The sequence below is a fragment of the Poromitra crassiceps genome, assembly GCF_964638095.1.
Source record: "Poromitra crassiceps genome assembly, chromosome: 14".
Classification (NCBI taxonomy): domain Eukaryota; kingdom Metazoa; phylum Chordata; class Actinopteri; order Beryciformes; family Melamphaidae; genus Poromitra; species Poromitra crassiceps.
This window is the reverse complement of record NC_139633.1, coordinates 13,148,870-13,161,994: the sequence shown is the minus strand read 5'-3', so window position 1 is coordinate 13,161,994 and position 13,125 is coordinate 13,148,870. Positions and strand designations below refer to the sequence as shown.

Here is a 13,125-nt window from a genome sequence, read left to right as displayed (position 1 = left end):
CTGTGGGCGTGTGGGGAGGAGCCCGCAGCTCAGGGGTGGAGAGGGGGGGAGAGGGGGTGGGGCACGCAGGCTGCACAGAACTACACCTTGTCACTACATCAGAAAATAGTAGCTAGAGTCAGTGAATGTGCTTGAAATTAGAGTGCAAAAAGTATTCATAAAAGTGACTTTATCTTGAAAAGTAAAAAAAGACAGCAGAAAACCCTTGAAAGTGCTCTTCTTTCAGAGGCTGTCATTTCATAATGGAACTGTCTAGAAACAAAATTTCTTCTTTTAAAGAAGCAGGAGTGTCCAATGTTTCATTAGAGTCCAGCCCTGTTCATATAGCCCTAATAGAAAAAATTCTATAGCTGTTTTCAACTGAATGGAAGTGAATCTGGCACAGGCTCCAGACAATTTTACTGAAGCGCTGTGGCACTCAATGTGTTAACAGTATATCTGACTGGGGATGACTCGCAGTGAACTACAAGCAGAGACCACTAGTAAAAGTCTCTAGTTCTCCTCCTGCATCACTGGCTCGCATACAGTAGCTACCCAAGAGCCACTGCATCGAGCAGAGATCGTCTATTGACGAGAAAGCACTTCACAGCACTTGCTCAGACTGAATCTTTTGGAAGAAACCAATATCGGGGCGGGGGGGGGGGGGGGGGGGGGTTGAGGTATGATCTATGACATAATTAGACATACATTTGACTCTTTATATAAAATGATCATAACTACTGTACTGTACATGTTATAAAAACCATAGTAATGAAATGAAATAAAATAAATACAGATGTCACAAATCTTTCAATGGGCATGACGCCTCTGTACGTACGCACACGTGCACGCACACAGCCTACATACCATTAGGCCTGGCAGGGGCTTGCCAATGCAACTGGATGATGTCATCTCTGTCGCCTAGGCGACTCCAACGGGGCGATGCCACTCCCCAGGGTGTGTCCTCATTGGTGGTCACTGTGGCAACATCACTGGAGCCTTGTCCAAAGCTGTTCCAACCCCTCACTCTGTACTCATAGGTGGTAAAGGGCTCCAAGTCAGAGTCTGTTAGGAAGGAAGGAAGACAGGAAAAAGACATGGAAATCAGGATAGGAGATGAGGAAGAAAATGATCAATAAAGCAATTAGTAAATTACTCAATTCATTACCAATGCTGAAAATCTACTGTAGATCTTTAGATTTAAAAGATTAAATTATCATCAATAGCATAGTATAGCCTCCAATTGCTAGTGTGCAAGTCAATTCGTTATGAGTATCTACTGAAAAAATATTAATTATTAATAGAAATGATGATTGTGTATTGATAGCAAAACTACGAATCCAGAGTTTATAAAATCATTAGTAAGTTATCAACTATATCAGAACGGAAAGTTGCATCTCCATGAAGTTGATTTCTTAGCATTTGGTGGTGGGGTGGGGGTAAATAGAATAGCAAAGTGAACGTCACTTCCTGCTTCAGCACTGTACCAGAGATTTTCATCCGCCATTTATTTTCCCATAGACATTTCGTAAAATGCTTATAAGAATAGTTTTTCTTCGTCAAACCAAACGGTTCAGGTATATTTAGAATCAGGAGAGACCATAGAACATTTCACTCGGACAAAAACAAAACAAAAACAGAAAAAACATTTTCTTTAAACCCGCATTTTTTTTAACGTTTTGGTCCGAGTGAAATGTTATGCAATCTCTCCTGTTTCTAAATATATCTGAACCGTTTGATTTAACCAAGTAAAACTATTTCTATAAGCATTTTAGGACATTTCTATGGGAAAATAAATGGCAGATGAAAATCTCTGGTACAGTGCTGAAGCAGGAAGTGACGTTCCACTTTGGCTCTCTATAGCATGCACTCCCAGTAGTGAAAGGAGCTTTGGATAAAATCATTCACCAAAGGAAAAATATTGTGACAGAACATAATTCTGTAGTGTACTACTTAGATTATTGAATAAATTAGAGATGGTATGGAGATAGCAGCTAAACAGTTTTCCTCAACGTAAAATCTTTAAAGTAATATTGCACTTTATATACGGTATGTCATTTATGAAACATTTGGCGTATGATGTGTGTATCCAGAGCCCCTCACAGTACCATTAGTTCCATCTTTGAAGACGCATCAGAGTCATATCGTCAATGCAAGCGGACATTATATGAACATATAGCAAACATACGCTATGCACAATCACTGGTGCAGAGCTGTAAAGTGTCACCAGTGGCTGAAACATTATGGGAGACACATCTTTAACAACCCTTCTGGTGAGGTATACATACAGACACATATACATACAGATGTGCATGCACACGCACGCACGCACACGCGCGCGCGCGCACACACACACACACACGCGCGCACACACACACACACACACACACACACACACACACACACACAGACACACACACACAATGCATAGTTTTTAAGAGTGCTGAGGGACTGCTGTTGTAAATGGGATTGCGTTTTAACCAGCAATCTGGGACTCTTGTCTTTACTACTGTGATATAGTGGAACAGCAAAGCACACGCAGAATATGTGTGCACACAGACACAGACATGCCTCAAAACTGTGTGTGAATGAATATTAATTCAGATAATTATATGCTGTAGATAAATCTACGTGCGTGAGTGCAGCTACAGTACAGTATCGGTGTGATCTGATCCAGCTGAGTTTCTTTCTGAGAGAAATATATGGTATACTAGCTGTGTGTGTGTGTGTGTGTGTGTGTGCATGAGAAACATCTGGTGTATGGTGGGGTGGCGACAGCTTTATGTGCCTCTGCCCAGATGGCGTCACAGCATCGCCTAGAAACACTCTTATCCTAACCGCCCCATGCCAGCTACACACACACATACACACACACACACACACACACACACACACACACACACACACACACACACACACACACAAACTAATGCAAACACACGGACATACAGCACATAGAAGTACATTCCATGCAGAGTCAGGCACACGCAAACAGCAACAAATTGGGACACTAACACACCGTGATACACACACACACACACATGTGTTTATGAGTGCATGACCACCCACACACACACACACACACATTCACCCACAACCACCATTAGTCTTGATTAAACAGACGTAACTACCCAAATAAATAATGTGTGGAGAGAGTGAAAATCCTGACATACACACCCACACAGACACAGACACAGACACACACACCCACACAGACACACACATGCGCGCGCGCACGCACACACACACACACACACACGCTCAGCTCCCTTTGGGCTGATAAATAGTAGAGAATATTGAAATGGCATTTAAACGCCCATCTCTGAGTTTTAATGACACACCAGTGCACGGTGCCGTGAGAGTTACCACGTTAGAGCTATTAACGTACACTGCAACAGCTGTCTCAGAGTGTGTGTGTGTGTCTGTGTGTGTGTGTGTGTGTGTGTGTGTGTGTGTGTGTGTGTGTCTGTGTGTGTGTGTGTGTGTGTGTGTGTGTGTGTGTGTGTGTGTGTGTGTGTGTGTGTGTGTGTGTGTGTGTGTGTGTGTGTGTGTGGAAGGGCATCTGTTTCTGAAGGCCCTTGATTGCAGTGGCTGACACACTTGGTGTAAATGCAGCATTGCTTTACTGCAGGCTTCCATTTTCTAGATGCAGTGTGTTTGGCAGATGGTTATATTCTGTCTATATTCTGTCTATATTCTGTCTATATTCTAATATACTTTGTAGTGGCTCAGGGGACTAAAGTGAGACTCATCATTCCTGGCAAAGGCAGAAGTCAGACTTGCATCTGCAAACGCGTCAGGGGTCAAATAGGTGTGTGTGTGTGGGGGGGGGGGCGTTTTTTTTTTAAAAAAAACGGTCAGTGGAGGGTCCTGTACATACTTCCCCTTGGTCAAATTCTCCGTCACCCTGGCTTCCGTTTCCACTGTTATGCAGATGACACCCAACTCTACCTCTCCTCCAAGACCATCACCTCATCCACCCCCTCTACCCTCACCACCTGCCTTACAGACATAAAAACCTGGATGCAACAAAACTTTCTCCAACTCAACTGCAACAAATCTGAAATTCTACTCATCGGCCCAAACTCCCTCACCCGATCCGCTCAGACTTTCTCTCTCAACATTGATGGCTCCATCCTCAGCCCCTCCACCCACGTCCCCAACCTTGGAATCATCCTTGACCCCACCCTCTCATTCCTTCCCCATGTCAACCACATGACCAAAACTGCCTTCTTTCATCTCAGGAACATTGCCCGCCTGCGTCCCTCCCTGTCCTCTTCCGCTGCCGAAACCCTCATCCACGCCCTCATCACTTCCAGACTCCACTACTGTAACAGCATCCTCTACAGCTCACCAAACAAACTTCTCAATAAACTGCAAATTATGTCCAGAACTCCGCTGCTCGCCTGCTCACCTCCACCCATCGCCAAGATCACATCACCCCTGTCCTTTACAACCTCCACTGGCTCCCAGTCAAACACCGGATAGACTTCAAAATACTGCTCACCACCTACAAAGCTCTCAACAACCTGGCCCCTCCCTACCTCTCCGACCTCCTCCTCCGCCACACCCCTACCCGTCGCCTCAGGTCCGCTGACAGTAACAGCTTGATGGACCGAGCTCCGGACCTGCAGGGGGCGACAGGGCCTTTTCATTTGCTGCACCCTCCCTCTGGAACGCCCTCCCCGTCCACATCCGTCAGGCAACCACTCTACCCTCCTTCAAACAGGCCCTCAAGACCCACCTCTTCAAACTCACCTTCACCTGCTAAATCATCCTCCCCTCCATCATCACAACTCAACCATCTTTAAATCACATACTCTGTTTTATTGTTATTTCTATCGCTATGTTCTTTTATGTTTTGTATCCATTAAATGATTTTATTGTGTGTAAAGGGACTTTGAGTATTTAGAAAAGCGCTATATAAATCTAATGTATTATTATTATTATTATTATTATTATTATTATTATTATTATTATTATATTTCATGGACACTTCCATGTCATCGTTTTCAGCCATGAAGTTGCTCAAGATATTCCCGCATCATGTCACGTAGAGACCATCCATTCCCAACATGTGGGCGGTGAAGGTATTGCAAGGGGGCCGCCAAATCATTTGCAAACTCTTACTTCTTCATGAAAAAAAGTATATTATTATGCATGAGAATGCATTTCTCCATTGTTATTTAATTTGTGAGCAGTTATTCTTTAATTAGCCTATTGCAGACAGCCCCTCACTTTTAGTTTATGATTTCTGTGTGGTGCTGATGGACAGCTCCTTTTATCATTACATTAAAAAGTGCTCAAGTAGTACATTGCATGTTTGACCAATCACAGATGGGGTGTAGTCAGAGAAGTTACTTTTCTTCCACACAGTCCATCTACAGCCCGTCTTGAATATATGTGAACAGTAGATGTGAACAGTAGAAAGAAACAGACAGAGAGGTACCAAGGCCAGGGCAGATAGATACGCTGACAGGAGCCATACAGGTCAGAGAGGCAGGCTTATGAGCATGAGGATGACCATTTCAAATCCACATACGGACCAGGCACACGCCACTGTCCCCTCCCTCAACAACACCTGCAGAAGTCCCATTAGACTATTTGAGCCAATAGTAGAAGACTGGTTGTCCCAGTGTGAATGCAAATGACTCAGTGTCCTGCATACAAATGATGGTTGATGTAAAATGATACAAAAACACAGGTGTGTTACACGGAACATACAGTACACAGACAGTACCTGTAAAGGTGTATCTGTTGGCGTCTCCGCTGTACACCACCTCTTCATGGGACGCACACAGGCCTCCCTCCAAACGCAGCTGGTCAGAGTGGGTGCGGTTGTGTGCGTCCGCTGCCACTCCGTGTGCATCATCGTCACTAGTGTGTGTGTGCAGGTGTGTGGTGTCAGCGCCGTGGGTGGGGGTCATGGACGGTGAAGATGTTCCCCGGGCGGTGGTGCTGGACGGTGAAGATGTCGTGGCTGAGGTGAGTGTGCGTGCAGACAGGACCCATGTGCAGGCGCTGGTGGATGGATCTAGGTCACAGGAGCCGCAGTACGCTGTGGAGGCCGAGGCGATCGGACACACGGCGCCCTGCAAACACTGAGGCTGGAGAGAGGGAGATAGAGAGGGAGAGGGAGAGGGAGGGATGGAGAGAAGGATGGAGGGAAGGAGAGAAGGAGGGAGGGAAGGAGAGAAGGAGGGAGGGAAGGAGAGAAGGAGGGAGGGATGGAGATGGAGACGACGAAGGAAGGGATGAGAAGTGAAAATGAAGAGGGGACCAGAAGGAAAAGAATGCCAAGGAGGAGAGGAAAGGTAAGGGAGACAAAAGAGTTACTGACAAACACATACAGAATGTGTGTGTGTGTGTGTGTGTGTGTGTGTGTGTGTGTGTGTGTGTGCGTGTGCGTGTGCGTGTGTGTGTGGAATGCATGTCTCTTAATGACATCATTAGAGCTAATGAGAGTTCCTCCCCTGTCTTTGTCCCTGTGTGTGTGTGTGTGTGTGTGTGGTGTCTGTGTGTGTGTGTGTGTGTGTGTGTGTGTGTGTGTGTGTGTGTGTGTGTGTGTGTGTGTGTGTGTGTGTGTGTGTGTGTGTGTGTGCATGTGTGCCATGCTGACTTAGGAACACACAAACACCACATGACCCCAGCTGATAAATGGAAGATGGCCCAGTCCCCAACTCCTGATGTGACAGTGTCTTTGTCCCTGTGTGTGTGTGTGTGTGTGTGTGTGTGTGAAAGAGTTGAACAATAGAGGAGTGCGCTTCTGATTTCCCTATCTAAGCAAAACAAGCAAATACACTGCACACACGCACGCACACGCACACGCACACTCACACACACACACACACACACACACCTGTGTTAACAGTCCAGGTGTAGGCCGGTCGGCACACACGTGTCGTTCAGGGTCGTAGCCATGCCCATTGCAGCATTCCTCTTCCTGATGTATGACCTTTGACCCACAGCACTGCAGTGTCATTGTGGCATTGCCAGCAGGGTGCATTGTGGGATATCCATCACGGCCCACACAGCAGAGGGAGATTGAGGAGTTGATGTAGTCCTGACCACAGCAGGCAAAACCTGAAGACAGTTGCCATGTTGTAATTATTTATACATGTGAGAACAATGTCTGAAATCACTTCTGCATGTATCTCTCTCTTAACAAGAACCTTGTCTGTCCCCTGCCTTCCTTTCTATTACGCTCCCCTGAACTTCTGTTCTTTTCTTCTCCATCTCTACCTCCTTTCTCCCCTTCCCTCCCTCCCTCGCTCGCTCTTCTGTCCTCTCATATTCTTCTCTCCTCCTCTCCTCCTCCATGGGTACGGTGGCGCAGTCGGTAGCGCTGTCGCCTCACAGCTAGAAGGTCCTGAGTTCGATTCTCGCCTGGGACGCTGTGGGCGCTGGAGTTGTGACCCCCCCCATATCTTCAGTGCCTACTGTACCTATACAACAAATGTATATGTATTGTATAATATTGAAGTGTGCCTTTATTACTTTTCAAACTAGTAATAATGTTACTAATCTTAATCTTGCTGGTAATTCCTGTACATATAACAACAAATGTATATGTATTGTATAATATTGAAGTGTGCCTTTATTACTTTTCAAACTTGTAATAATGTTACTAATCTTAATCTTGCTGGTAATTCCTGTACATATAACAACAAATGTATATGTATTGTATAATATTGAAGTGTGCCTTTATTACTTTTCAAACTTGTAATAATGTTACTAATCTTAATCTGTAAAGCGACTTTGAGTGTCTTGAAAAGCGCTATATAAATAAAATGTATTATTATTATTATTATTACTGCCCAGGGGCCGGTTGCACCAACTGGTCTTACACTGGTCTTAAGCTAAGTTGGTCGTAACTTTACGACCTAACAGCTACGCCGGTTGCACCAAGACGGCTTAAGCCTTATTTTCACTACGACCAGGCGTAACTCCTACGCCTGGTCAGGAGGAGGCGTAGAGCCTGCCTGTAACAGAGATCTCCGCGGAGACCTTTTTGACCGTCATCGTCGTAACACCGCCAGTTCGCCGTCTTTGAAAGCACGACGTTAGATTATAACTAACTAGTTGTGTGGCTTAGCCTTCCAAAATGTTGCCGCTAGTTTTTTAGAAGTTAATACATAGAATTGGGAACGTTACATTCAATTTCATTCAGACTGTCTTTCTGGCTCAATCACCGCCATTTTTCCCCCGGAGCGAGGGAGGGTGGGAGGAGGGAGGGTGTTTTACAGTAGTGGCTGAGAGAGCGTAGTGGCACAGTGATCCAAGCAGGTCGCGAGGCACATTTTTTGCAACATCATGCAATCAGGGTGCATTCCCTGGCAATTCACATGGACGCACATTGCTACGACCAGCATAGTTAAGACCAGACGTAAGCCGTGTTGGTGCAACAGGCGTAAGTCCATGCTCTTAACTAAGACCGACGTAGGAGTTACGACCAGGCATAGTTAAGACCAGTTGGTGCAACCGGCCCCAAGTGGGCTATCTCGTCGAAAGGGCCTTTCTGTGTGGAGTTTGCATGTTCTCCCCGCACCCCCCAGGGGGTTCCTCCGTACATAACCCCCCACTAAAAACATGCAGAAGATCGTCATCCGACCAGTGACGACAACATCTGAAGTTGGTCCAATGATGGTCCCCGGGCGCTGGAAAGAAAAAGCGACCACTGCTCCTGGCTTGCCCCCCGGAGGAAAGGACAAGCCTGGATGGGTCAAATGCAGAGGACATATTTCACCGGCCACCGTCAGCATGAGTGTGTGTTGTGGCCGCATGCATGTGTTGTAGTGTTCATGTGACATTAAAGATGGGCTTCCGTCTGAAATCAGAAACAACAAGGTTGTACCTCCTGCTGCTGCTCTCTTCTTCCAGAGTAACAATTTCAGTCCAGCCTCTGTTCTCCTCTCCTCTCTATACAGCAATAATATTCGGCCTATCACTTCAGAGGTGGGGAAGCCAGGTTTCCTCCAGAACTTCTCTTCTCTTCTCCTCTCCTCTCCTCTCCCTCCCTCGCTCCCCCTCTCTTGTGCACTTCTCCTCTCCATATACTAACAAAATCTAGTCCATGTTGTTGGCGGCAGTGCTACCCCTTTCTCCTCCACCGCAGTCCTCCCCTCCAAACAGCAGCAATATACGTGCACCTCCTCTCTCATCTCCCTCCTCCTCTGCTCCTCCCCTGCTCGCCTCCTCTCCTCTCCTCTCCTACAGTACAGAGCAGTCATATTCAGGCTATGCTGTGGGAGAGGAGTGCCTGGCTGTTTTTCTGAGAGCTGCCATCTCTGACAGTGATAGGTGACGTCTGTCTGCCACCACTTCACCTTCAGCGGCAAGGTGACACACTATCTCCCCTATTTCCCTGAAAATGTTTTGCAGGTGAATATCAAATATCAGGAATGTTCTTTTCTTCACCTTCCCTGGCGCTTCACATTTCAAATTCAAATAGCTTAAGTCACTTCGAGAGATTGATAAATCAAACCAACTTTAATACCCGCGGGTGTGGAGCAAAAACGTATTTTTGCCCAAGAGACCTTCATGTCATTCTGACAATCAAGGTTCTATTTACTTTATTTCGACAAAACAAAGTACAGTATACTGTCAACTTTCTTTACATTAACAACATTCCATCTAGAGCTTCTTCCATTAAAATAAATTGATTAATTCTGGTAAACGAGGCTATGGTATAGTACTTAATGTCTGGTTAAAGTTCTAGTTGGAACCATACCCCAGCTCATCTGATCTCCCCGTGTGAACCATCACTCCTATAAAGACTGTGTAACTTCAAACATCTCATCTACAGTGAGCACTGACCTTACGCCTCACGACTGTGATGAGGCTGTCCTGACCCCAACACTTTTTGCCAGCCCAAAATTGTCCAAAGCCCATTTGCTTAAAGATAACTTTATATTGACCCCAAACCAAACCAAATAAGCCACAAACTGGACCCATGGTCTCCAGTTGAGCTGCATTGGGTTTACAGTACTGCAGCTATATCAATATTTATCACGTTTTAAGAAGCTAATCCTGAAGGAATGGAAGTCCCCCTCTTCACCCTCTTTTCAATTGTGGCTGGCGGATATGACCTCTGTTATACGGATGGAGAGACTCGGGTTCCAGAGGACCGACTCACTTAAGAAATTCTTCTTCCATTTGGGACCCGTTTCTAGCCTACCTCGTTGAGGTTGGGGGGCGACGGGTGATTCGCCAGACTGGTTCCTCATGGACCCCCCCCTGTGTGGGATCTCAGGCACAATACCTCTTACAAGCATACATATTATTATATATATGTTATATAATATTATATTATATATATTCTTTTTTGTTTTCCTGTGTCTGAGCCTGTTTGTCTTGTTCGTATGTTGTTCAAAAATGGGAAAATAAAATATATATTTATTTTTTATCACGTTTATCACATTTTTTATAACTGGATAATCTGCTATACAAGGGTTTCTCGTTCAGTGAGAGACTGAAACATCTTATAGGAACCCCGACTCCATGGTGATTATTTAGCTTGCCGTTGAAATCATCTACATTGCGTGAGCTATTTAGCTAAATGTATGTAAAGAGCGGGCAACATGCTGATTTGTGGCACTATCTACCTCCAGCTGTGCTGTTCATTGGACTTGACGGCAGACATTAAACACTACGTGGTTGCCTTGTGTCACGGCCTCGCCGCAGACAGTTTGTGGAGTGATAAATAACTTATTGTTTAAGAGCCTCATCAGTGTTCACGCCTTTACATCAATGAAATGCTTCATTTCAGGCACTCGTTCTCACTTAAAGGCCAAAAGTGGAGGATGGCAGATATTTCCCCCGGCACCGTTCCACCGCGTTCCATCCTCGCCACATCCATCACAGGCACCGTGTGACAGGAAGATGCTTGTGTGTGTGTGTGTGTGTGTGTGTGTGTGTGTATGTATGTATGTATGTATGTATGTATGTGTGACATAAAGGCAGTCTGACGGCTGGTAACTCACTTAGCAGCAGCAGCTGTTGCAGAGCGCGGGCTTGGTGGCCAATTCCCCCAGCGCCTTACTTCAGCTTCAATGACGCGCAAATAAACAGCTCAACACTTTTTCCAAAATAGCTCCTCTCCTCTCGTCCCTCCCCCTCTCCACTCGTCCCTGCCCCTCTCGGGTTAGACCTTCCCCCTCTCGTCCCTCCCCCTCTCCACTCGTCTCTCCCCCTCTCGGGTTAGTCCCTCCCGCCCTCGGGTTAGTCCCTCCCCCTCTCCTCTCGTCCCTCCCCCTCTCGGGTTAGTCCCTCCCACCCTCGGGTTAGTCCCTCCCCCTCTCGGGTTAGTCGCTCCCCCTCTCCGCCTCCTAACCTTTCTTCCTCCTTTCTTTCCGGACAGCCGGCCCTCCACCACTCACAGGTTTGACTACTTCTCCTCCTTCTCACTCAAGCAGTCCAACTCTCTCTGTACTTCCATCGAACTCCATCTCTACTGTACTCTGTAGCCGCGTTCGGAATCGTTCACTCATTCACTCACTCACTATTCCCAGATAGTGTTTATCATATAGTGAACTATATGTAGTGTTTATCATATAGTGAACTATATGTAGTGTTTATCATATAGTGAACTATATGTAGTGTTTATCATATAGTGAACTATATGTAGTGTTTAGTGAACTATATGGGGAATGATCCAAATCAGTTTCGGACACTACACAGATTTTTTTCCTGGAGATCATTGCGTCACCAGATGCACCGGGGTATTCATGTGACGCAAGCAATCCACGCCCACTATCACATAAACAACTAAGCTCACGAGCAGATTGAGATGTCCTCAGGTAGTATTGATGTTGCATGTTTTGACTGCTAAATCCTAAATACATCGTTGAAATTCTAATTACGTGCATGTGTGGTTTTGTCAACTATGGTGCTGTCTCCTAATAGCAAGCTTTACTGGTCAAGTAGCTCATAAGCTTGTTAGCTTGCGAGCTAACGACTTTCTTCTTCTCTTTCGGTGAAGACAACCGCATTGCATTGTGGTATACCGACGAAAATGTAGGGTACATTCGCTGTTCACTAGAAATCGCTGTGCATTGTGGGTATTTTATAGTGGACTGAATAGTGAATCAAATTAACAGTTGAGAATTCGGACACTATATTAAAAAAAATGGGCGGATGAAAATCTGTGGTACAGTGCTGAAGCAGGAAGTGACGTTCCACTTTGGCTCTCTATTGCCTCCCACCGTCCCTCTCTCCATCTCTCTCTCTCCATCCAGCCAGCTCACAGGCCTTACATCATGTGTTGACTGTTCTGCAGCTAAAGTTCCTATCAGCCCTTCAGCAGAAACCCAATCCCTGTCTTTGTAAGCTTTACCTCTGTGCGTGTTAGCGTTCTGAAACATGCACCTCCTATTTTCTCTTCCTCTCCATAAGCTTTGTGTGTGTGTTAGTGTTAGTGTGTGTGTGTGTGTGTGCATGTGTGTGCATGTGTCCGTACATGCCTGCGTGTGCGTGTGTGCGTGTTAACAACATTTTAACACACACACACCTCTTGTTGTCTCTCGCGCGGCGCAGAATGCTTCTGGCCTAATCTTCAGATTGACGTTGGGATTAGCATACATTGGCTAATAGCGTCGGGGAGCAGCGCGTCAACACAAGGTGCTTAGACAATGTGAATTATTATGAGGGGCTGCAGTCATTTCCACTTAATGATAAGTCAATATTTAGCCCTGCCAATGAACTACTGATAAAAATGTGTGTCGTGGATTAGGGTTATCCGAGCTCTCTAGGAGAGCAAAACCCCTCCACAACTTTAAACAAACCAAACACTTTTTAAATAGCCGAATATATTACAAGCGGTTTGGCACATAGTGCACAGGGAGAGGCAACGAGCACGCACGGATGGATGCATACAAGTATGCACACACACACATGCACGTACACACACACACACACATGCACGCACGCACACACACATGCACACACACACATGCACGCACACACACATGCACACACACGCACACACACATGCACGCACATGCACGCACGCACGCACACACACACACACACGCACACACGCACACACACACATGCAAGCACATGCACGCACGCACGCACGCACACACGCACACAGATAGATGCACATACATGGACACAAATCCCCATGCACACAGATAAACATACATG

At 45.9% G+C, this 13,125-nt stretch overlaps 1 protein-coding gene across 1 annotated transcript in view; it reads right to left on the bottom strand.

The window, feature by feature from the left end:
- The window catches only part of ush2a (Usher syndrome 2A (autosomal recessive, mild)), a gene marked incomplete at both ends in the record, with an annotated part of 353,577 nt that overhangs the window by 89,148 nt on the left and 251,304 nt on the right, over positions 1-13,125 (bottom strand). The window contains 3 exons of the mRNA XM_083650615.1: positions 847-1,044; positions 5,720-6,086; positions 6,839-7,062. Coding sequence (XP_083506741.1) covers positions 847-1,044; positions 5,720-6,086; positions 6,839-7,062 — 789 coding nt within the window. The remainder of the gene's footprint in view (positions 1-846; positions 1,045-5,719; positions 6,087-6,838; positions 7,063-13,125) is intronic.